The sequence below is a fragment of the Leptonychotes weddellii genome, chromosome 4 (genome assembly GCF_054177405.1).
Source record: "Leptonychotes weddellii isolate Sample4059 chromosome 4, ASM5417740v2, whole genome shotgun sequence".
In the NCBI taxonomy this organism is placed as follows: Eukaryota; Metazoa; Chordata; class Mammalia; order Carnivora; family Phocidae; genus Leptonychotes; species Leptonychotes weddellii.
Genome location: NC_138372.1, coordinates 19,042,902 through 19,065,505, shown reverse-complemented (window position 1 = coordinate 19,065,505; position 22,604 = coordinate 19,042,902). Strand labels below are relative to the sequence as shown.

General features: G+C 61.4%; 2 protein-coding genes across 5 annotated transcripts in view; one reads left to right on the top strand and one right to left on the bottom strand.

The window, feature by feature from the left end:
* Positions 1 to 1,025: 1,025 nt before the first annotated feature.
* MAP3K6 (mitogen-activated protein kinase kinase kinase 6) lies at positions 1,026 to 16,664 on the top strand. Its single transcript, XM_081816837.1, has 31 exons — positions 1,026 to 1,038; positions 3,504 to 3,658; positions 5,338 to 5,743; positions 7,192 to 7,331; positions 7,420 to 7,443; positions 7,699 to 7,889; positions 8,005 to 8,173; positions 8,493 to 8,599; positions 9,001 to 9,171; positions 9,259 to 9,371; positions 9,977 to 10,136; positions 10,361 to 10,523; positions 10,604 to 10,711; positions 10,836 to 10,885; positions 10,979 to 11,074; positions 11,216 to 11,303; positions 11,387 to 11,520; positions 11,767 to 11,894; positions 12,147 to 12,283; positions 12,615 to 12,720; positions 13,206 to 13,363; positions 13,466 to 13,658; positions 13,749 to 13,887; positions 14,182 to 14,341; positions 14,481 to 14,657; positions 14,930 to 15,035; positions 15,271 to 15,442; positions 15,543 to 15,655; positions 15,752 to 15,825; positions 16,124 to 16,200; positions 16,350 to 16,664. The coding sequence occupies exons 1-31, from the start codon at positions 1,026 to 1,028 to the stop codon at positions 16,438 to 16,440; spliced, it is 4,119 nt and encodes a 1,372-aa protein (XP_081672963.1). The 3' UTR covers positions 16,441 to 16,664.
* A 172-nt stretch (positions 16,665 to 16,836) lies between these two features.
* SYTL1 (synaptotagmin like 1) overlaps positions 16,837 to 22,604 on the bottom strand; it is a 10,915-nt gene continuing 5,147 nt past the window's right edge. For 3 of the 4 annotated variants that reach the window (XM_081817846.1, XM_081817849.1, XM_081817847.1), the window contains 13 exons: positions 21,661 to 21,809; positions 21,388 to 21,460; positions 21,258 to 21,303; positions 20,735 to 20,807; positions 20,325 to 20,422; positions 20,072 to 20,185; positions 19,704 to 19,870; positions 19,377 to 19,473; positions 18,879 to 19,037; positions 18,526 to 18,604; positions 18,318 to 18,417; positions 17,277 to 17,482; positions 16,837 to 17,065 (listed from right to left, as the gene is read on the bottom strand). In XM_081817846.1, coding sequence (XP_081673972.1) covers positions 16,926 to 17,065; positions 17,277 to 17,482; positions 18,318 to 18,417; positions 18,526 to 18,604; positions 18,879 to 19,037; positions 19,377 to 19,473; positions 19,704 to 19,870; positions 20,072 to 20,185; positions 20,325 to 20,422; positions 20,735 to 20,807; positions 21,258 to 21,303; positions 21,388 to 21,460; positions 21,661 to 21,809 — 1,501 coding nt within the window. In that variant the 3' untranslated portion in view covers positions 16,837 to 16,925. Of the gene's footprint in view, positions 17,066 to 17,276; positions 17,483 to 18,317; positions 18,418 to 18,525; positions 18,605 to 18,878; positions 19,038 to 19,376; positions 19,474 to 19,703; positions 19,871 to 20,071; positions 20,186 to 20,324; positions 20,423 to 20,734; positions 20,808 to 21,257; positions 21,304 to 21,387; positions 21,461 to 21,660; positions 21,883 to 22,604 lie in introns of all 4 variants that reach the window. The other variant, XM_081817848.1, reaches the window with a different exon arrangement.

The following is a 22,604-nucleotide window of genomic DNA, read 5'->3' as shown; positions in this document are numbered from 1 at the left end:
AGATGGGCCTACTATGGACCCCATTCTACCTTTTTTTTTTTTTAAGATTTTATTTATTTATTTGAGAGAGAGAATGAGATAGAGAGAGCATGAGAGGGGGGAGGGTCAGAGGGAGAAGCAGACTCCCTGCTGAGCAGGGAGCCTGATGCGGGACCCGATCCCGGGACTCCATGATCATGACCTGAGCCGAAGGCAGTCGCTTAACCAACTGAGCCACCCAGGCACCCTCATTCTACCTTTTTGCTCCTCTTCCTTGGGAAGCTGGCCTGCCTGAGGACCCAGGGCCACCCCAGCTGCCCAGGGTCTAGGTTGCCCTCCCCACCAACCCTCACTCCTTCCCTGGGTGTCCTTCTCCCACCCAGGCGCATTAGCCTCAAGGAGCGGGGTGGGAGTTTGATCATCTGGGCTCTGCACTGTAAATTTATGCAAATAGATGCAAATGGTGCCAACCCTTGACCCTTGGCAGCTCTGGAGGTAAGGGTCCTGACAGCTGGAATCTGGGAGATGGAAAGAGAACCACAAAGGGGTCTGGAGGAGATATGCCCACTCCCCCATGCCCACCCTGTGGCCACCCAGCCCTGCATCTTCCTGCAGAACCCAGGGAACCGGAAGCCAGCAAAATTGTCCTCCTGCCCAGTTGTCCTGGAGCCCCAGGAAGTTGTGGAGAGAAAGGAGCTACAGGTCCTCAAAGTCAGGGATGCCAGGAAGCGGTCAGGGACCTGGAGTGAAGTGGGTAGGCTGGGGATGCAGTGATTACTGTCTAAGCTGAGAGGCCATGACCAAGGGGCAAGGAACCTAGTGTGTGTTAAGGTTGACTCTGTGAGGTAGCTGGTTCTATCCCATTTTGCTAAGCGGGAAAGTCAGGCCCAGGGACGATAAGCTGGGTGCTCACGATCACAGAGCCAGTAAGGAGTGCAGCTGGGATCTGACTTCTGGCTTCGAGTCCCTCATTGCTCTGGGCACGGGGTGAGACTTAAGGCACCTTGACCTCTGGGATTACAGGGCAACCTGGACCACCTGGCAAGATGGGCCCCAAGGGTGAGCCTGCTGAGTGTGTGGGACCATGGGTATCCTCTGCTTTCTTTGCTTCTGTCCCCAGGACTAGAGAGGGGTGTCTCTGCTCGGCTGCTGTTGAGCAATCCACCGTGGGGGGATGGAAGGTTGGGGGGATTAGGAGAGGGGCCTGGGCACCTCCCCTCTGGTTTGTGGGCCTTGGAAGTACTCAGACCTCAGAGCCAACACTCTGTCTTTTCCTGGGTCAGGAGATCCAGTGCCCCTACTGTGGTTCCAGGAGGCAGCCTTCACAGGAGCCAGGAACTTGGCATCAGGTGGTGCTGGGGTGTCGATCGGCCGCCAGACATGGCCCAGCCCTCCGTAGAGCCTCTCTTCAGGGGCCCGATGGAGCTGAGAGGGCTCCTGGGGGTCCCACCCTTGGCCTGTTCCATTGCCTGCAGGGTGAGGGTTGGCAACCCCCCTTGGCAACTCCCCTCAGCCCATCTCCCCTTCTGTAGGCCCCAGAAGCTGCCAGGAGCTGCTGAGCCGGCGTGCCACGTTGAGTGGCTGGTGCTGTCGATGCCTACTCGAGGGCAGAGCCTTCTGGCTTGTTGTGACAAGGACACCAAAGAAGTCGGCTGGCTGGTGACTGTCAGGGAGGCTCAAAGGGCTCCGAGGCCAGGCCCAGCGGACACTTTTCCTCTTGGCCCCTAGGGGGAGCCAGAGCCCACTGGAGCCAAGGCCTCTCTCCCAGCCCCTCACCCGCAAACGTTTACTGAGCTCCCAGAGGGCCTGAAGAAGTCTGTGAAGGCTTCACAGAGGAGATGCCATTTGAAAGGGCCTTGAAGGCTGTGTAGAAGTTCTCTAGATAGATGGGGGCTGAAGGGCATTCCAGGTAGCTGGAAAGACAAACACACAGGGAGGCAGGAGAGGACGAGAGGGTTTGAGGAGATCGTGTGAATGAGTTGAGGAAAGATAAGAGGTCAGGGGTGGGGGCGCCTGGGTGGCTCAGTCGTTGAGCGTCTGCCTTCGGCTCAGGTCATGATCCCAGGGTCCTGGGATTGAGCCCCACATCGGGTTCCCTGCTCCGCAGGGAGCCTGCTTCTCCCTCTCCCACTCCCCCTGCTTGTGTTCCCTCTCTCGCTGTGTCTCTCTCTGTCGAATAGATAAATAAAATCTTAAAAAAAAAAAAAACCTCCTTAAAAAAAAAAAAAGAGGTCAGGGGTGTTGGTGATGGACTGGTGTAGGTCAAGCATGGATTAAGGGCCTCTGCAGAAGCCAGTTCATGAAGGGCACGGAATGGCTGACTGAGGAGCATGGGAGGCGATGGAGAGCCATGGAACATTGTAAACAGAGGAGGGGCCCGGTCAGACTTATGTTTTAGGAAAAAGACTTGGGCTGAACCATGGAAGGTGCACTGCGGTGGGGGATAGGATGGAGGCAGGGACACAGGTTAGGAGGACGGCAGGGGTCCAGGTCACCAGGGAAGGAGAGGCCCTTAGACTGAAGGATATTGAGGAGAGAAACTCTGTAGGGCCTGGGGACTGCTTGGCTTGCTGTGGGAGGTGGGGGACGTCAGGGTAAGGCCAGGACTTGAGCCTGGGACTCTGGAGGTGACCTCTCTGCTCTAATATCTTGATTCTTCTAGTAAATTAGAGCAGGTTGTTTTGATCTGACTCCCAGCAGGACTGACCATCCTCCAAGGGCAGGCCCCATGTTTCTCTCATTTCAGTCACCCTGGGACTTGTCAGGCTTCGGCAGGAGGGGGACGGTCAGCAGAAGTTAGTAAGGGAATGTGGAGTTCATCACTATTTACAGGCAAAGATCACTCGGACTCACACGTTATCAACAAGCCCCCAATTCAAAGAGGGGGCAGGTGTCTGCCCACCCCTCACAGTGCGCCCTCTCTCTGTTGACCTGCCCTCTGCTTCTCCCTGTCTCCTGTGCTGGCCTTCTCTGCCTCCCCAAGTGTTCCAAAAGCAATAGGATGGTTCTGTGGGTTTATTCTGCTCTTGGTCCTCTTACAAAGCCGGTTTTGGGAGCTGGAGTCCGAATTCTGGCTGGGGAATGAGAATTTGCACCAGCTCGCTCTTGCTCTTCCGGGTAAGTTCCCCCCAGGGCCCCAGGGGCCTGGGAGGGGCATTTCGCTGGCACTCTGAATCCCCACCGTGGGATCTGAGGATTCCTCCATCCCTGCCTCCCCCTTCCCCCCAGGTACCTAGGAGCCGCGGGGGGTGGGGGGTGGGGTGGGTGGAGCTGGAGGACTTTATTGGCAACTGCACTTTTGCCCACTCTGAGGCCTTCTGCCTCCTTGGTGCTGCTATTTTCTCCTGGGATCTGCTAACATCCCCCTCACAGTTGCTCTGAGGCTCCTGTGAGATCATCTCTCCAAGGGTGCCAGGCATGGTGTCCCGCTCCAGGGTGCCTCCATCCCCTCCCGGCCAGGGGACTCCCTGAGCTTCCACAACGGGAAGCCCTTTACCACCTACGATGTGGACCACCATGCGGAGCAAGAGCAACTGCGCTGATTGTCCACGGTGGCGTGTGGGACGGATCACGCTACCAGTCCAACTTCAGTGGACGCTACGCAGTGTCTGAGGCCACGGCTCCCAAGTATGGCATCGACTGGGCCTCAGGCCAGGGCGTGGGCCACCCTTACCGCAAGGTTCACAAGATGCTTACTAGGATACCCTGGCAGCCGGTCCTCTTTATCTCTCCCGTACAGCTTCTGGACCTTGGCTACTCTCCCCATTGCTAACTGCTCTCCTGCCCACATTTAAAAATAAGGTCACTTTAAACCTTTCCTGACTTGTAAGACTCTCCCAGTTACTGGGAAAAACTCAGGAGGGCAGAGCAGAGACACAGGGTTCAGCTCCCTTCAAGGAAGACCTTCTAGTCAGGAAGATGGAAGGGTTGGCCTCGGAAGGTAGCGAGGCTTCCATCTCTGGAGGTGTGCAAGCCAAGGGCAGAGGAGCATGTAGTGGAGGACTTGGAAGGATTCGAGCATCCACTGACAGCCCCCTGGTGTCCTCCAGGTCCTACAGGTAGATGGTTTTGTGGGAACACTGTGCAGCATCTCACCCTGTTGACCCATGCCTGGGCCTTCTAAGTCATCTGTTCTCCACCCCTGCCTCTTTTGTGAGCCAAGTTCTCATTCTCTACTACTTCTTGCCTGTCCCATTCGGGGCTGGTTTGAACTCAGAGTCAAGCCAGGGAAGGTGCATTTTTCTTCCACAGGGTAACAGTTATCCAGCAGTTACCTTGCTAGCGTCACATTCTAAAAAGTGGCAGAGCAACACACAGTTAAGACTATGGTAACTGCAGTCTTACAGGTAGTTCTGGGCTTGCTGAGTGGTCTTGGAGACTCCCTAAATCCCCAGCTCCTGATTCCAGAACCCACTGAGGTTTACATCAGACTGCTGCCTCACTAGCTCACACTGGAAGGTTAGGGATTTGGGGGGCTGTGCAGTTGTGGTAGCTCAAGGGCTGAGATTTCTGGTTCTTCTTCAGACAGGTGGAGAAACATTTGTGTGGGGATTCAGGTCCCGTGGTCATGTTTGGGTGGAGGTCAGAGGTCAGCAAGGCTCCACAGCAGGTTAGATTCTGGGGAAAGCAGCCCCCTGGAGAAAGGGCAAAGGCCTGGGCTCAGATGCCAAGTACCATGTTCCTGGCAGGCCAGGAAGCAGGCTTCCCCGTTTCTAGTCCCTCCCTGCCTGCACAGCAGGGCCCCGGAGGATGTAGGCTCTTCACTGTGTTCTGCATACCCTGATGTCTCTGGAGATCCACTCATTCAACAGATCCCTGCGGGGCAGGTGCTGCAGTTCACACCTCCCCCCTTGCCCTGGCCTGGGCACGCATCTTACAGGCGCCTGCGCTGAGCCGTCCACACCGGTTGGTCTGCCCAGGGGCGCAGGCTGTTCCGGAAGCCGCCAGTCTCGGTGGTTCTGGCTGGAGAGGAGGGAGGGGAGAGGCCAAGTCCCGGGGCCGCTAGGGAGCGGCTCTGCCCCAGGGCCGAGGGTGGAGCTTTCCCAGTCGGCCGGGAAAGGGCTGGGCCCGGCTTACATGTGAGGGCAGGGGACAGCGACGGCCGACTCTTTCCTGCGGAGTCCGGGTGGTGGACACGCTCGGACCGATTCCCGGGATCCTTTACGTGACTCTGAGCCGCGGATCACTGGATGTCCCCGATTCCCGGGACCCAATTCCCGACTTCAGATCCTCAGGACCTTGCAAGTCCCACCCCGGATTTCGCCCTGGGCTCCAGATTCCCGGAACAGGACCTCTGGCCGAGTCTGGATTTCCAGCTCCCGTACCAGATTCCCGATCCTGAGATCCCTGGATCCATAGCCACTGGCTCCTGCCCCTCCCCGGGTGCCCAGAGCCGGGCGCCCCCCGCCCGAGCGCCCCCGCACGGCAGGGCCGTGCCTGCGGTCCGGAGCCCTGGAGCGCGCCGGCAGCTGCTGGCAGGACCCGCTGGCCGAGGCGCTGAGCCGGGGTCGACCGCACGCCGCGCCCCCCGGCCGGGGCTGCGCGCGAAGCCGGCCGCTCAGCGTGGTCTACGTGCTGACTCGGGAGCCGCAGCCCGGGGTGGAGGCCGAGGCGGGAGCCGAAGCGGAGCCGCTGCCCCTGCGCTGCTTGCGCGAGGCCTGCGCGCAGCTCCCCGGGCCGCGACCGCGACCGCAGCTGCGCAGCCTGCCCTTCGGGCCGCTGGCGCTGGGAGACACCGCGGCGCTGGATTCCTTCTACAACGCGGGTGAGCGCGCGCTGGGGGCGGGGCGGGGCCGGGGCGGGGCTTAGGGTCCCGGGGAGGGCCGAAAGGGGCGTGGTTCGGCGACTCCGGGGAGACCCCGAGATGGGTGTGGGGTCTGGGGGGGCACAAGGTGAGCTAGGCTGAGGGGTTCGAGGTAGGGGCGTGATAAAAGTGGAATTTAGGGGATCTGGAGCACGGCCGGGCTCGGGCTGGGACTTGTGGATCCAGGTCCGGAGCCTCCGGGGTCCGGGGTTGGGGCTTAAAGCACTCTGGAGTCGGCAACGTGCCTGGGGAGCGGGGTTAGGATCGCGGCGAGGCTGGGAGCGGGGCAGAGTGTGGTATCTCAAGACTGGGGTTGGAGGGCTCAGCCTCAAGACGATCTCGCGTGGAGCTCGTGAGGGCGGATCTGGGAGGTGGAGCTTGGACTACGGAAAGGGGCCGTACTTGGGGGGCTGGAGTCCAGGGGCGGTGACACACTACTTCCGAGGAGCGGGCTAGAGCGGCGGAAGGAGAAACTAAGGGACCCTTAGGCCCGGGGTTGTGGGCGGGGGAGCTTAGGTTAGGAGGCCCCAGAAGTTGCGAGGTAGTGGGCGGAGCTGGAGGCAGGGCAGAGTCGCTAGGGGCGGGGCCAGAAAGGTGGCTATTCCCGCGCAGGTCATCCCTCCCTTCCGCCAACCCGGACGCCCCGCCCCTGACGCTTGTTCATCCAAGAGTCTGGGAACCAAGCTGTCTGATGGCCCTAAAACCGCAGCGTAAAAATGAAGTCTGACTCGGGCGCCTGGGTGGCTCAGTTGGTTAAGCGACTGCCTTCAGCTCAGGTCATGATCCTGGAGTCCCTGGATCGAGTCCCACATCGGGCTCCCTGCTCGGCAGGGAGTCTGCTGCTCCCTCTGACCCTCCCCCCTCTCATGTGTTCTCTCTCATTCTCTCTAGAAAAAAAAAAAAAAAGTGAAGTCTGACTCGATCTCGAGGACACAAAGACACACACGGCCTTAGACTCACACGACGCACATATATTGACTCACACAGGCCCTCGCAGACACTGTCACACACACAGGCACAGCACTGTCTACACACGCTGCCGGTGCGGCCCCTTTCAAGAGACTGCGTTGAGGACTCGGGGTATGTCTGTGCAACACCTGCCTTTCACATGGCCTGGAACAGGCTGGTGGCTGGTGCACAGCGCCTGTCCTCCATGCTCAGTGCCCACAGGCTCTGAACAGTGGGATGGAGGTCCCAGCCCGTTGAGCTCAGTCCTCTCTGCAACACCACAGATATCATCTGTTCTGTGTAAGAGCCAGAGGGACCTAGAAGGGGGAAGCTGAGGCCAGAGCAAAACTGGACCCTGCTGGAGTCTCATGGGAAGGCCATCTGAGCCAGGATGGATCCCCAGTCTCCTTCCCCACTGAGCGAGGCTTCGGGGCTCAGGGCCTCCACCTGTGTGCCCGCAGACGTGGTGGTGCTGGAGGTGAGCAGCTCCCTGGCGCAGCCCTCCCTGTTCTACCACCTTGGTGTGCGGGAGAGCTTCAGCATGACCAACAACGTGCTCCTCTGCTCCCAGGCTGACCTCCCTGACCTGCAGGCTCTTCGGGTAGGTGGCCAAGAGGCCGGTCGGGGCAGGCTTGGGCGGGGTGGGTGGGTGGGGCTACCCAGAATACCAATCTGACTGTCCCCTGCAGGAGGATGTTTTCCAGAAGAACTCGGTGAGCAGAAGCCACCCTTCGCTCCAATGTGCGCTTCGACCTCCACTACCTTTCCTGGCCTCCTCAGTCACCTCTGACCTCTCTAATTCCTCTGCCATCCATGTGGCCCTCTGTTTCCTATTGCCAACCTTCGTGACGTGTGCCCCTTCTCTGCTGTTCCAGTCCCCACTGGTGCTGACCTCTGACCCCCCTCACTGTCCCTCTCTAACCCGGTGCCGACCTCTGACCTGCCGATTCCTGCCTCCCCCCCACCAGGATTGTGTTGGCAGCTACACGCTGATCCCCTATGTGGTGACAGCCACTGGTCGGGTGCTGTGTGGTGACGCGGGCCTCCTGAGGGGCCTGGCTGACGGGCTGGTCCAGGCCGGGGTGGGCACTGAGGCCCTGCTGACGCCCCTGGTGGGCCGGCTGGCCCGCCTGCTGGAGAGCACGCCCACGGACTCTTGGTAATGGGGTGCAGAGAGGGGGCACCAGGAGGAGGCTGGTGAGGGCACAGCGGGCTGGGGCTGAGGGACAGGCCCCATCATTCTCTCCCCCTCCCTCCTCGGCCGGGGGCATCAGTGGCTACTTCCGGGAGACCATCCGGCAGGACATCCGGCGGGCTCGGGAGCGGTTCTGCGGGCAGCAGCTGCGGCAGGAGCTGGCCCGCCTGCAGCGGAGACTGGACAGCGTGGAGCTGCTGAGCCCCGACATCATCATGAACCTGCTGCTCTCCTACCGCGATGTGCAGGTGTGTGGCGCTCAGAGAGGCAGGCGGGGTCAGAAGCACCCGAGTCTGTCTCCTGGCTGTGCCACCCACGCGCTGGTGGCTTTGAGCATGTGATCTCATGTCTCTGAGCCTCGGTTCCCTTACCCGTAATAGGGGATGATCATGGCACGTTCTCCCAGAGCGGGAGGGAAGTTGGGGCACGCAGTGGGTTCTCTGTGTAAGGTGTGGCGGGTGGGAAGATGGCGTGTCAGGGATGGGAGGGGACCCCAAACTCAACGTTTCCCTCAGGGTCCCCCCCCAGAGGCCATCATGCCAGTGTACGCCATCCCCCCCCCCGCAGGACTACTCGGCCATCATCGAGCTGGTGGAGACCCTGCAGGCCCTGCCCACCTGCGACGTAGCTGAGCAGCACAACGTCTGCTTCCACTACACGTTTGCCCTCAACCGGTGAGTGGCAGAGCAAGGCTTAGGTCCTAGCCGCCTAGGGACATGGGTGTCTGCCATGTGGGGTCACTGCAGTGTGGGACCCGTGCTGTTCAGGGACTTCGCTGACCAGGGTCACACTGATGTCACGTGGGCCCTGGGGTTCTGTGACTGCTGCCTGGGGAGGCCGTCCAAGTGCTCACAGCTGCCACAGGCACTGTCCCTCAGAGTCACGGCTGCTAGGAATCACTGCTCTCTGGGATCATTACTTCTAGAAAGGCCGGTACTGACCAGAGTCACAGCCCTTCTGGGTTCATTATCGTCAGGCCTTTGGAAGGGTCTCTGCTTTCCAGGGTCTCGGGGTTCGTGGCTAGAGTGGGGCAGGGCCATCAGGTAAGCCCCCGGCCTGGGTCCCCTTTCCCTAGGAGGAACAGGCCCGGGGACCGGGAGAAGGCACTGGCCGTGCTGCTGCCGCTGGTCCAGGCTGAGGGCTCTGTGGCGCCCGACCTCTACTGCATGTGCGGCCGTGTCTACAAGGACATGTTCTTCAGCTCCGGCTTCCAGGACGCCGGGCACCGGGAGCAGGCCTATCACTGGTAAGGGGCACCGGCGAGTGGACGGTGGGCTGCAGGATGGGGCTGTGGGCATATCAGGCCGGCCCTGAGTCCCCACCCCCACCCCAGGTATCGCAAGGCTTTTGATGTTGAGCCCAGCCTCCACTCGGGCATCAATGCAGCTGTGCTGCTCATTGCTGCTGGCCAGTGCTTCGAGGACTCTGAGGAGCTCCAGCTCATAGGTGAGTCCCAGCCCTGCACCCTCCTCCCACCGGCAGGTCGCAGAGGGGCCAGGGGAGAGAGGACCCCGGGCTGGAGCTGGGTCTGGCCTGGTCCCCTTTTGGACCTGTTCTACCTGCACACACATCCGGATGCTCATACCTGTCCTGGGCCCTCCTGAGCCCTTGAGGCCACAAGTGTTCCGAAGCCCACGCCCGTGTTCCTTACATACCGCATTCGACATACACTTGTTCCCCACAACTTCCTTGTGCCTGAGCTCCCGCTCCCACCTGAGAGTCATACCGAAGTTTTCACCTATTTCTCTGTTGTTGTTATTTTTTTTTAAGATTTATTTATTTATTAGAGAGAGAGAAAGCAGGGGAAGGGGCAGAGGGAGAGAGAATCCCAAGCAGACTCTGCACTGAGCGTGGAGCCTGATGCGGGGCTTGATCTCACGAGCCCGAGATCACGATCTGAGCTGAACCCAAGAGTTGGACGCTTAACTGACTGTGCCACCCAGGCCCCTCCCCTATTTCTGTGTTCCTGCCCACATGGATGTTGCGGCCCACACCGGGGCTTTGCCAAACCTGCAGCCACACTCCCTAGGGCCCATACCCCTCTCCCCCAGGCATGAAGCTGGGCTGCCTGCTGGCCCGAAAAGGCTGTGTGGAGAAGATGCAGTATTACTGGGATGTGGGCTTCTACCTGGGAGCTCAGATCCTCGCCAATGACCTCGCCCAGGTGGCGCTGGCTGCAGAGCAGCTGTACAAGCTCGATGCTCCCATCTGGTAGGTGGCCCCCGCTGCAGTCCCGGCCTGGCCCCGGCCGCCTGCCCCTGCGCGGATGTCCCCTGGCATGCTGGCCTGAGCTCTGAGCCAGTGACCTGGCCCCTTCCAGACCAGTGCCTACCACACCCAGTGCCCAGGTTCTGGCTACACCCTAGCCAGTCTGCTCTTGCTGGCAGTGCTTGCTGGGGGCTTGGGCTGAGTTGAGGACAAGGCTGTGTCTGCAGGTACCTGGTGTCCATGATGGAAACCTTCCTGCTGTACCAGCACTTCAGACCCATGCTAGAGCTTCCCGAAGGACCCCCGCACCGAGCCCACTTCTGGCTCCGCTTCTTGCTACAGTCCTGTCAGCCACTCAAGACAGCCTGTCCCCAAGGGGACCAGTGCTTGGTGAGGCCGCCCAGTGGGGGTGTGGGACCTGGGAGAGGGGCGGGCCCCTTCTAACCCACCCCGTTCCTCATCACCTGCAGGTGCTGGTCCTGGAGATGAACAAGGTGCTGCTGCCTGCCAGGCTGGAGATTCAGGGTACTGATCCCGTGAGCGCAGTGACCTTGAGCCTGCTGGAGCCCGAAACCCAGGTGAAGCCACTGCTGAGGCCCCCCACTCACCGCTGTGCACCCCTTCTCCGGAACCTTTCTCCCTTCCGCAAACCACTCTCCCAGTCCCCCCAGCATCCCCCTGAGAGCCACCTTCTTCTGCCAGGACGTTCCCTCCAGCTGGACCTTCCCAGTGGCCTCCATCTGCGGGGTCAGGTGAGAGGCGAGACCTGGGCGGGGTCCGGGGAGGAGGGGCGCCGCCGCCGGCCGGCCCTTGAGCGCTCACAGCGGTTCTTCCTCCCTTCCCAGCTCTTCGAAGCGGGACGAGCGCTGCTGCTTCGTGTACGCGCTGCCCCCGGCTCAGGACGCGCAGCTGTGCTTCCCCAGCGTGGGGCACTGTCAGTGGTGCGCGCAGCCTCGCGGGCGGCCGGGGGCCGGGGCGGCGAGGGAAAGGAAGGGACGTGTGCCCTCGGTGCTCTCTGCCCAGGGGGGGACAGTCCCCGCCCAAGGTGCCCCTCCCGTCGGCCTGACCTCCTCCACCCTCAGGTTCTGCGGCCTGATCCAAGCCTTGGTGACGAATCCGGATTCCACGGCGCCCGCGGAGGAGGCGGAGGGCGTGGGGGAGGTGCTGGAGGTGCGGTAGGGAGCCTGGGAGCGCGAGAGGCGGGGGAAGGGCTGGGGGCCCTGCTGAGCCCCCATCTCGCCCGCCCCCCGCAGTTTGATTATGAGTACACGGAGAAGGGCGAGCGGCTGGTGCTGGGCAAGGGCACCTACGGGGTGGTGTACGCGGGCCGCGAGCGGCACACGCGGGTGCGCATCGCCATCAAGGAGATCCCGGAGCGGGACAGCAGGTGCGGTGTGCGGGGCCGCGCGGGCGGGCTCAGGGGCCCGAGGGAGGGGGCCTGTGGGCAGAATGGCAGGGAACACGCGGGGCCGTGTGGTCTGGAGGGGCCTGTGGGCTGGGTGATAAGATGGAGAAGGTCAGAGAGGGGCCTGTGGTGGGGGCAGGTCCTGGGGGCGTGGCCTGCCTGCGGCTGGAGTCGGGTGAGCATCTCTGCCCCAAACCGGCCTATTCCTCTCTTCCTCCCTGCCCCCAGGTTCTCTCAGCCCCTGCATGAAGAGATTGCTCTGCACAAACGCCTTCGCCACAAGAACATCGTGCGCTACCTGGGCTCCACCAGCCAGGGCGGCTACCTCAAGATCTTCATGGAGGAAGTGCCTGGAGGTACGTGCCCTGTGTGGGCTGGCAGTGGAACTGGAAGTGTGGGGCAGGGGGATGGGGCCATGCAGGGGTGGGGAACCCTCGGGGAAAATGGGTCCTAGCGTGTGTGGGTGGGGTAGCCCAGAATTAGCTGACACAGTGCACTGGGTGGTGATGGAGTCTGGGTCATGGCATGAGTGTGCCTGGGCCTTGAGCAGAGAGCTGAAGGCTGGAGTAAGGGGGTGCCAGTGATGATCTTGGATTGCGTCTGCCCAGGCAGCCTGTCCTCCTTGCTGCGGTCAGTGTGGGGACCCCTGCAGGACAATGAGAGCACCATCAGTTTCTACACCCGCCAGATCCTGCAGGGACTCAGCTATCTGCATGACAACCGCATAGTGCATCGAGACATCAAGGTAAGGCCTGCAGCTGGTGGAGGGGGGAGAGAAGGACATATGGGTCTAGACAGAGACTGGCAATTTACATTAAGAAGGCCGACCCCTTTGCAAAGGGTGGGGAATTCATCAAGGAGGCTCCCTAGGGAGGGAGAGAACTTCAGACCTGAAGCCGAATCAGGTGCCAGCTCCCAGCTCCCAGCACCCATCATAAGTGGGATGGCAGAGGGAGGACGCTGATAGAGGCAGGGTCAGGCTGCGATTGTAGAAGATGGGATCCAGGGATAGGGTCCAGTTCTGCCATCAGGAGGCCAGCCTGATGTCCACTGAGCACAAGGTCCACTCTACTCAGGGGGACAATGTGCTGATCAACACCTTCAGTGGGCTGCTCAAGATTTCTGACTTTGGCACCTCCAAGAGGCTGGCAGGCATCACACCTTGCACTGAGACCTTCACAGGTAATGGGGTGTGGGGTGGGGAGTGGAGATGCTGACCTGGGACAGAAGAATTCTTAGGACTTCCAGGGAATGGTGTTTCTTCTGGCCATGGAGTTAGAGCCCTAATGGGGCACGGAACCAAGGGCGGGTGATTGAGCCAGGGGTGAGGTGATAGAATCTAGAACTGGAGCTTGAGTAGCTGATGATGGTGAATTTAGTGCCTGAAATGCAGCCTGGAAGTGTCGATGCAGGCAAAAGTGTGTGATTGGGTTCAGAGGGGATGATGCTGTCCAGGATCCACTACTGTGGGTGAGGAAGTCGGAATGTGATGGAGCCCAAGATGAGTGAGGAAACTCAGGATAGATGTTTGACCACCAGGATAGGTGATGGGAATTGTTTGGATGACAGAGTTCAGGGTGGGCGCGGTGGCTAGAGGGTGAGAGCCCCTGCCAGCCCCGCATCATCTCAAGCCTAGGTGAGCATTGTGGCTACCTCTCTTGCCCCAGGGACCCTACAGTACATGGCGCCAGAAATCATTGACCAGGGCCCACGAGGGTACGGGAAGGCAGCTGACATCTGGTCACTGGGCTGCACTGTTATCGAGATGGCCACAGGTCGGCCACCCTTCCATGAGCTAGGGAGCCCGCAGGCTGCCATGTTTCAGGTGAGACCCCTCACGGCCTGGCTCATGAGGTGGGGTGGGGACAGACCGAGCCCTGGACACCTCGAAACTTGACCTTTGTCTGTCCTCCCTGACCCCTCCCAGGTGGGCATGTACAAGGTGCATCCACCAGTGCCCACTTCTCTGTCAGCGGAGGCCCAAGCCTTCCTTCTCCGAACTTTTGAGCCAGACCCCCGCCTCCGAGCCAGTGCTCCAGCACTGCTGGGGGACCCCTTCCTGCAGCCCGGGAAGAGAAGCTGCAGCCCCGGCTCCCCCCGACATGCACTGCGGCCCTCAGGTAACATGCAGGTGGAGGGAGTGGGTGCACTGGGGTGAGGGAGGGGGCTGAATAGGGGGGCCCGGGCTGACGGCCTCGTCCCTCCCTCAGATGCCCCTTCAGCCAGCCCCACTCCTTCAGCTGACCTGACCACCCAGCCCCAGACATTCCCACGCCCTCAGGCACCCTTTCAGCACCCACCCAGTCCCCCGAAGCGCTGCCTCAGTTATGGAGACACCAGCCAGCTCCGGTGAGAGCCCAGGGTCTTGGAGTGGCTTTGCCTCATCTGGGGTCGCCCCTGTACTTCCTCCGGAAAAAGTCCCCTTTGGGGGCCTGGGCACCTCCAGCCACTTGCGAGGATGGCATTGGGTGCCTCCTCCCAGATGCTCTGACTTGTAAGTACTGTGCCGCCTCAGCGCCAGGCTTCTCTGCCTTGTCCCTTGTGAGGTAGGCGACAAAGTAGGAGCCAGGATTCAAAGCCTGGGGTGGAGGCGGCGGGCCCGTGTTGCCACCCGCGTCCAGCCGCAGCCCCCCATTGCACTAGGGTGCCCGAGGAAGCCGGGGCCGAGGAGCCCACGTGCCCTGATGAGAGCTGCGGGCTGAGCCTGCTGCACCAGGAGAGCAAGCGCCGGGCCATGCTGGCCGCCGTGCTGGAGGAGGAGCTGCCCGCTCTGGCCGGCAGCCTGTGCCGGCAGCAGGAGCAGGTGGGTGCCGGCCGCGCCTCGCCAGGAAGCCGGCTGATGGCCTCCCGCACGCCTCCACCCACCGCTCCCCCCGCCCCCGCCCGCAGCTCTCTTGACTCAGGTGGGAGCCCACCCACTGACAACCCCTCTTCCTCCGCAGGGGCCCCGGCTGAGCAGGAATCATGTGGAACAGCTACTGCGCTGCCTCGGGGCGCACATCCACACTCCCAACCGCCGGCAGCTGGCCCAGGAGCTGCGGGCGCTGCAGGGGCAGCTGCGGGCCCAAGGCCTCGGGCCTGCGCTTCTGCACGGACCGCTCTTCGCTTTCCCGGACGCGGTGAGGGAGCTTTCTTGCGGTTCAGGCTGCCCAATAAGACGTAGTGAGCTCCCTGTGCCTGGCACTGTACAAGGACTTGATGTTGCAAGTTTGCATGTCTCCCCCAGGAAGATACAGCCATCAGCAAAGGGACATCAGCCCAATCCTAGTTTCCCAGCTCCTCCCTCTGCCCCAAACCCGCCTACCCGACTTGCCTCTGGCGCAAGACTTTCTAGGTCTTTCCAACTCTTTCCCCACCTCTGAGGCTCGCCGCGCCCTTTCTCCCTCTCCAGGTGAAGCAGATCCTCCGCCGGCGCCAGATCCGCCCACACTGGATGTTCGTGCTGGACTCGCTGCTCAGCCGAGCGGTGCGGGCAGCCCTGGCTGTGTTGGGCCCAGGTAAAGCGGGGAGTGGAGCTGTCTTGCCTGAGGGCGAGGGTGTGACCCCCCTTGCGGGCGTGACGTGCACACCGGACGCCGCTAGGGGGCGTGGTTGGTGGGGGTTAGCCGCGACAGGGGCGGGAAGGAGCGGCTGGGTACCCAGAGCCTTGCGCCCTCTGCCGGGTGTTTGGGGGGGTGTCCCAAATGGGAGTTCTCTCCCCGCCACAGCTCACCCAATCACTTGGGTTGGCAGAGGTGGAGACGGAGGAGGTCCCACCGAGGTCAGAGGAGTCGAGTAAAGAAGAGGAACCCCAGTCCAAGCAGCAGGAGACCTTGGTCCAGCTCAGCCGGCTCCCGGGGAAACCAGCGCAAGCACCCCCAACCCCAGTGGTGCAGCTGGGCCTCTTGCGAGCAGAGACTGACAGGTAAAGCCCCTGGGACTTGCCCCTGGCCTCTGGGCCAGCTTCACCCTCCCTCCCCACCCGCACTCCGTTCTACTGGCCCAGCCTCTGCGCTCTCCAACAGGCTCCGAGATGTCCTGGCTGAGAAAGAACGGGAGTGCCAGGCCCTGGTGCAGCAAGCTCTACAGCGGGTGAACGGGGAGGCCGGGACCTGCGCCCTGGCCCCCGAGCCCCCAGGTGAGTGGGACCTGGCTGGGGAACATTCACGACAAGTGCGAGACAGCTTCTGCCCGGAGGTACCCCTGCATTGACCACCTGACTTCTCCTCCACAGCTGCTCTCACGGTGGACCAGGGCCTGGTGCAGTGGCTACAAGGACTGAATGTGGATTCAGGCACCATCCAGATGGTGAGGGGGAGAGTGCTGGCCACCCTTGACCCCCACCCACCAAAGATTGCGTCTCTGCCCATCTTTCAGCTCTTCTCACTCTTTCCCTGATGCAGAGAATCTCAGTACTGGAAGAGCACTTAGTGTACCCGCCCCCCACCCCCGCCATGGTACAGATGAGAAAACAGGCCCCTGAGGGGTGTTACCTGCCCTGTAGCATATTGGTAGCAGAACAGAGCTAGAACCTGGGTCTCTGGACACATCTTCCTCTGATTTTCTTTTCCACTGTTTCTGCATCCGGGTCTTTGTCCACAACCAGCTGCTGAACCACAGCTTCACCCTCCGTACCCTACTGACCTGTGCCACCCGAGATGACCTCATCTACACCCGCATCAGGTATGTCCTGAGCCCTCCAGGGATGACCCATGCATATGGCTCCATGGTGGCCAGATCCTGACCCCCCCAGCTACATCAGGCAGACAGTGGGGTAACAGAGAGTCCAGGGCCTTATTCTGGCTGAGCCACACTGAGCCTGCTCTCCCCAGGGGAGGGATGGTATGCCGCATCTGGAGAGCCGTCTTGGCACAGCGAGCAGGATCCACACCAGTTACCCCTGGCCCGCAGGAGGCTGAATGAGAGCTCAGAGACGGGAGGCAGGACCCAAGGATGGATGAATGGAGAAGACACAAGCAGCTTCTGCTACCCCCACCCCAGGACTCAGGGCCAACTGGAGAAGGCCAGGCGGGTGGGGACAGGGTAGGGCCCAGGCCTAGCCCCAATGGGGGGAATCAACCACAGAGATGCCCCAAGCCTATCAGGTATCACCAGGCAAAGACTATTAAACAGAACACCTTTGTACACTTGGGCCTTGGCAACTTCTGAAGTATGGGGGGCGGGGAGGGGGGCGGTCCTGGGACCAGCTCCCTAAGGTCTTTCTGTCTGAGTCTAAAGTTCCTTCACCTGTTCCCTTCACTTCCCTCAGCCTTTCCTGCCATCACCCTCGCTGCCCAGAAACAGACATCAGCCCGTTGCTGCCCTTAGAATAGACTTTATTGGTTTTAGCCAAGGGCAGGCCCAGAGATGGGGGTTCAGAGAGGAGTTTGGTGGGGCTTGTAGGGCAGCTATGTCCTGGGGACCAGGTTGGTTCTGAGGGGCAGAAGGCCATCCACCCACTCACACGGTCGCTCCAGGAGTGTCTGCCACAGCTGCTTTTCCTCCTGTGTGGAGTCCATCCAGGGCACCTGGAGCCCATAGCTGCTGCCTGGACATGTGCAGACAGGGGTGAAGGGCATGGTCACACTGGACACCCTAGGTCCCAAGGAATACCTGCCGGGTCCCAGATTCTGCAGTGCCACTCCCAGTTCTCAGTGGACACCAAAGCTCAGGAAAGGGCGGAGAAGTGCCCGCCCAAGGCCACACACTGAGCCCCTGTCTCTCAGCATCAGGTCTCCCCAGGGCCCTGCCCCACTCACCGGTGCCCAGGCTGAGGCGTGTGCCCCCCAGCTGGCGGCTGGCCAGGGCCCCATGGTCCCAGAGGGAGAGCTCAGCACAGGCCTGGCGCAGGTCAGCAGGCCCGAAGCCATCATAAACCATGGTGTGGTTGAACACAGGGCTGAGGCTGCGTCGTACCACCCTTGTCCGCTGGCGGCTGGCCCGGCTGTCATCAGGCAGCACTGAACTGTGGGGGAGGTGAGCTGGCAATCAAGTGGCTATCCCCTCACACCCCCAAGAACCAACCAGTCACCAAATCCTACTCATTCTCCCTCACAATGTCCATGCCCTCTGGCTCCCACCTGGGACCTGGCCTCAGACCTTCACTACTCGTGGACCTTTGGGCCAGCCACCTCTCAGGCCTCTTGTTTTTAAAGTTACAACTCTTATTCACAGGACCCCAGAGTAATGTCTCTGAAATACAGTTCTGCTACTTCCCTGTACAATGACCTTCATTGGCTCCCTGTTGCCCCCAGAAGTAGTTGCCAAACTTTAAAGCCTCAGAACCCTTTCTGCAAGATAAAATACTACTCAGAAGTAAAAGCAAAACAATGTCTGTGTGTGGAATCAGGGCTGGGAATTTAAAACCTGATCCCTCTAACTTCATTTCACTCTCTGAGTGTGGGGTAGCACCTGGAGGCACCCTAGAGGTCCCCCAGAGCTTACTTTGAAAACCACTGAACTACAAGTTCAGGGCCAAGCCCCACAGCCTGGCCGTCCAGCTCTTTTCATGGAAGAGCCCCTGTGACCTCCCAGGTCCCAGCCTCAGCTCTCCAAGTCCTATGGCTTGTCACTCTGAAATGCAGCTCCTCAAGGATGTCTTTAACTTTCCTGACTTCAGGTTTTTGCTCAAGTTGTCCCCTTCACCCCTGCACAGTGGTCAAAGATCAGACTTGGGGGGGAGGGGGAATCAAGGGTGGTTGATTAGGAGGGGTTTATCGGAGGTGGGGAGCTCCAGAGAGTGTTGGCGGTGGGGGGGGGCAGGGTAGGAAGGGAAGCCGGGAGGTCCCGATGCCCCTCACCACTGTACGTAGGTATCCAGGGTTCCTGAGCGCAGCGGCACGATGTCCTGAGCCTCCTTCACCCAGAAGTGCAGCTCCCCGCTGGGGGGCAGTCCCGCGCCTGCGGAGAGGCTCATCTCAGGCCCCGCCGCCCCACGCCCTCGCGGGACCGGTGGCCCCCTCCTCCCAGGGCCCGTCCAGCGTGGCCTCTCGCGGGGCGGTCACTCACCCTCGGAGCCGGCGGGGACGTACTTGAGGGACAGGGAGAGCAGCCCGCGGCTGGGGAGGTGGTCGGGAGAGAGCGGGACCTGCGAGAGGCGAGAGGCGGCCGGGTCAGGGGCGGGAGCAGGTCCCAGGGAAACGGGCCGTCAAAGGGGTGGGGTCTCCAGACTCCGGTGGGGCGTGGCTAGCTCGGAGGACCAAACCGGCCGCCGGGGCAGTACGGTTGCGAGGCCGAGGGGAGGCTCAGCCGAGGGGAGGCTCGGCCGAAGGCGGAGTCTGAGGGGGCTGGGGGAAAGCGCGGTGGGGTGCGGGCGGGATACCTGCGCCGAGGGGTCTCCCCACTCGGACGGGCTGCCTCACCCGGGGCTGCAGGGGGAGCCACGTGGGCTCAGAGTCCCAGTCCCACGTGGCGAGAGGCACTTCGACTTCGCCCAGAAAGATGTTGCGACCCAGGCTTTCGTGGTGCCACACGGACAGGCTCAGCACGCGGCCCCGGAGCTCGGCCTGCGGGACGGAGTACTGGGGACAGGAGGAGCGCTTTAACGGACCACGGCGGCTGGCCCGGGCTTCAGCGCTGCGGGAGTGTGGACGGGGGCTTATCCTACCGCGCTCCTTGCACGAGGGAATCCGGGGGGGCCCCGAAGGGCCTTCATGGGGGTCTGGACTAGCGCCATGCCCAGCACTACACTGACCCACAGGAGAACGCGTGGACGGAGGGCCTCCCGGCCGTTCCTCCCGCACAACGGAGGATCGGAGCGACGGGCAACGACCATACTCTGACTGCCCCTGCCAGCCGGCCCCCGCAGGAAGGGGCGTCCCGTTCATTAATGGGGGACCGCCCGGTCATCGCAGCCTCACCCTCAGAGTCTCGTTGAAGACCGGGTTCAGATTCCGTTTCCTCACCGCCGTCTTGCGCTTGCTCTGCTTATCCGGGAGGAGGTAGCTTTTGACGTAGCTGGAGCGTGGGAGGCCAGGGGAGGACCCGAGCTTAATGGGGGGGGCCCTCCCAGCTCCTACCTCCCCAAACCCCAGCCCAGAGCACAGTTTCCCGTGCAGGGCTTTCCAGGAGTTTCCTCACTCAATCCCCACGCCTCCCAAGGACGTTGATACTCCCATTTTGAAGACCAGGAAGACAGGGCAAGAAGGGTGCTGGGGTGGGGCGGTGAGAGCGGGGCGGGCACTCACGGGTCGGAGCGGTGGCGTCGCGCGGCCGCCAGGCCCTGGCACTGGATCACGTGCACGCGCAGGTCGGCGGTGCCCGGCTCGTAGCGCAGCGCGAAGTGCACCGAACCGCGCACCTGCACCGCGCCCGCCTCGGCCTCCCCAGACAGGCTCAGCTGGCTGCCGCTCAGCTGCGGGCGGGGGTGGAGGTCAGGGCGGGGGTGCAGGGCTCAGGTCCGGGCCGGGGGAGGGGGGAAGGGGAGGTGCTCAGATCAGGGGGCAAGGGAGGGGTCAGGCCGGGGCTCCGCGCGGGGATAAGGCCGGCGGGGGCGGGGGGGTAAGCATCCCCCACCCATCTCCTCCGTCCCCAGGCCCTAGCCCTCACCCCTCACCGTGGAGGAGTTGAGGCTGGACACCGAGGAGCTGCTGCTGAGCATGCGGTCGAGTGAGGGGCCGGGCCCCGGAGCCTCCTCCCCGTTCTCCAGGATCTCGGGCGCCGTCTGGGTCTGGGTAGGTGGGGGGAAGTGACGGGCCGTCCTCTCCTTCCCAGCCCCTCCCCCGACGGCTCTCGGCCCGGGGTAGGGGCACTCCCCGCCCAGAATCCGCTCCGGGTCTTGGGAGCAGCCGCGGGCCGCTCCCGCCTACCTGGGCTGGGGGTGGCGGCGACACCGCTCCCCGCGACCGCGGCTCCGGCTCCGGGTCCGCCTCCTCTGCAAAGACCTGCGAGTCCCCGGATCCCGGGGCTGGGGTGGGGCAGAAGCTACTGAGCGTGGCCTTCTCCCGCCTGCCCCTAAGCAAATTTGGAGGGACTGGTTTGCCACCCCGGGGACCTGCAGATTCAGGCCCCAGTGCTGAAGTGGGAAGCCCCTGAGACTACACACACACACACACACGTACACGTACACACACGTACACGTACACACACGCGCGCGCATACTCATGCATCATGGAGAGAGTTAGAAGGTGAAGGAAGGTGAACACAGGTGGTTGGGGTCACTTAGAGACGACTCTGGCCCCCAAAACCTCTCTGGGGTCCCCAACTTACACCCACTCACCTTCCTGGGCCTGGGGCTCTTCCTCATGATCTGAAGCCTTTAGGGGGACATATGGTGAGGGGAAATCAGGTTTCTGAAAGAAGCAAGGGGTAGAGGTCACAGTGGGGACTAATGATGAAGGAGTCAAAGGTCACAGTGGGGTCAGAGGCCAGAGGCTCCAGCTGGCTACCCCAGATGGATTTAGCACAGCCCTGTAGGCGGGGCTGGCAACCAACTAACCAGCTGCAGGACCAGTGAGCCCTGCAGGGCACACCCCCTCCCGCATCAGGGCCTGCCCTGCCTGACTCCCAGGGTCCCACTGGTGGCAGACAGTAGTATCTGAGTCCTGAACCTCACCCAGCTCAGTCCCCCACCACCCCTAAGAGCCAGATTCTGAGATTCCCTTAGAGGCCAGGTCCATATCCCCATTTGACAGAGAAGGGTGACGCGGCCCAGACCTGAGTCTCCTGAGTCTCACATCCCACCTCCGCTTCAGGGGCATTATAGGCTCATTCCTTAGCTCATTCAGTCACTCATGACTCACCTCAGCCTTGCTGAGCATCTCTTGGGGTGCCTTGTCCATGGGGAGCCTAAGAGAAGGGAGAGGTGATTGTCAGGGGATAGGCCCCCAGGGGACTGGTAGACACCCTCCCCTCCCTGCCAGGCCTCCTCACCTGGGCTCCAGCTCCTCTTCAGCTTCTTTCTCGGCAGCTTCAGCCTCCCCATCGCTGCCTGGAGCCTGGTCTCCTGTGGCCAGGTGAGAAGTTCTGTGAACCTTGGTCTCAGGAAGTCTGGCCTTTGGAGATGCTCACTCACCTCCCGGAGCTTGTGGAAGGGTGGTGCCCACCCAAAGACGCACAGTACCAGGGGCCCTCTCTTCCTGTCCATGCACACCCAGTGCCCTGGGCTGTATGAAGCCAGCCTGACCCTGGGGGATCTCCTCTTACCCATGGAGCTCTTCTTTCTGCGGATAGAGGCTCGGACAAGATCAGAGCCAAGGTGGGCATGGTGGTGCCGTTGTGAGCGTGCTTCCTGGAACCAGTCTCCCGTGAGGATCTTCAGCTGCCCAGGGTCTGCTAGTGAGGCCCGAAGCTTGCTGGAGGATGGGGGAGGGCGTGGCTGTCACCCAACCAACATTCCTGCCACCCACTCTGTGCCAGGCCCTGTACCTGGGGCCAGGGACACAACAGCAAATCAGACTCAATCCTGACTCTGGATCAAGGAGCTCAGGTTGATGGGGAAACTGGATCCAGAATAGACAAGTACACTATAATGAGGTGGGTGCCATGATGGATGTGAGAAGGGCCAGCTTTACCTGTGGGAATCTAGGGGGGCTTCCCAGAGGAGGTGACATTTGAATTGCTTCTTGGGGGACAAATTGAAGTTCTCCAGGCAGAGAAGGAGAATGATTATTATTCATTAAGTGACTACTGTGCATAATCCCTCCTCCTAATTCTATGAGCTAGTGCTCCTTAGCCCCATTTTACAGATGAGGAGAGTGGTGCAGGGGAGGTCAGGTGAGTTGCCCAAGGTTACATAGCTAAGAGGTGTCTGTCTGTCCCCAAACACTACTTGTAAGTCCCATGCTCCTCAGCCACTGTGCTCTTCCAGGAAGAAGGAACAGCATAGAAGTGAAGGGTGTGTTCAGGGACTCTGAAGCCCTTGAGTGGCTCCAGTGGACACTGTGGGTATGTGCGTCAGGGGCGGGGGTTACTGGTGGAGGATGAGACCGGGGAGGCTGGCAGGGACTAATCAGGGAGGCTTTGTGGACCGCACTTAGGAGCTTGCCCCTGACACGAGGTGCTAAGGAACCATGGGCATTTTCAGCAGGGGATATTTTTTTTTTTAAGATTTTATTTATTTATTTGACAGAGAGAGAGATAGCGAGAGC

Coding starts and splice junctions, on each gene's coding strand:
- MAP3K6 (XM_081816837.1), top strand. Junction 10,137..10,360: donor AAGCTCGATGCTCCCATCTG/GTAGGTGGCCCC, acceptor CTGTGTCTGCAG/GTACCTGGTGTCCATGATGG. Junction 10,524..10,603: donor CCCAAGGGGACCAGTGCTTG/GTGAGGCCGCCC, acceptor CATCACCTGCAG/GTGCTGGTCCTGGAGATGAA.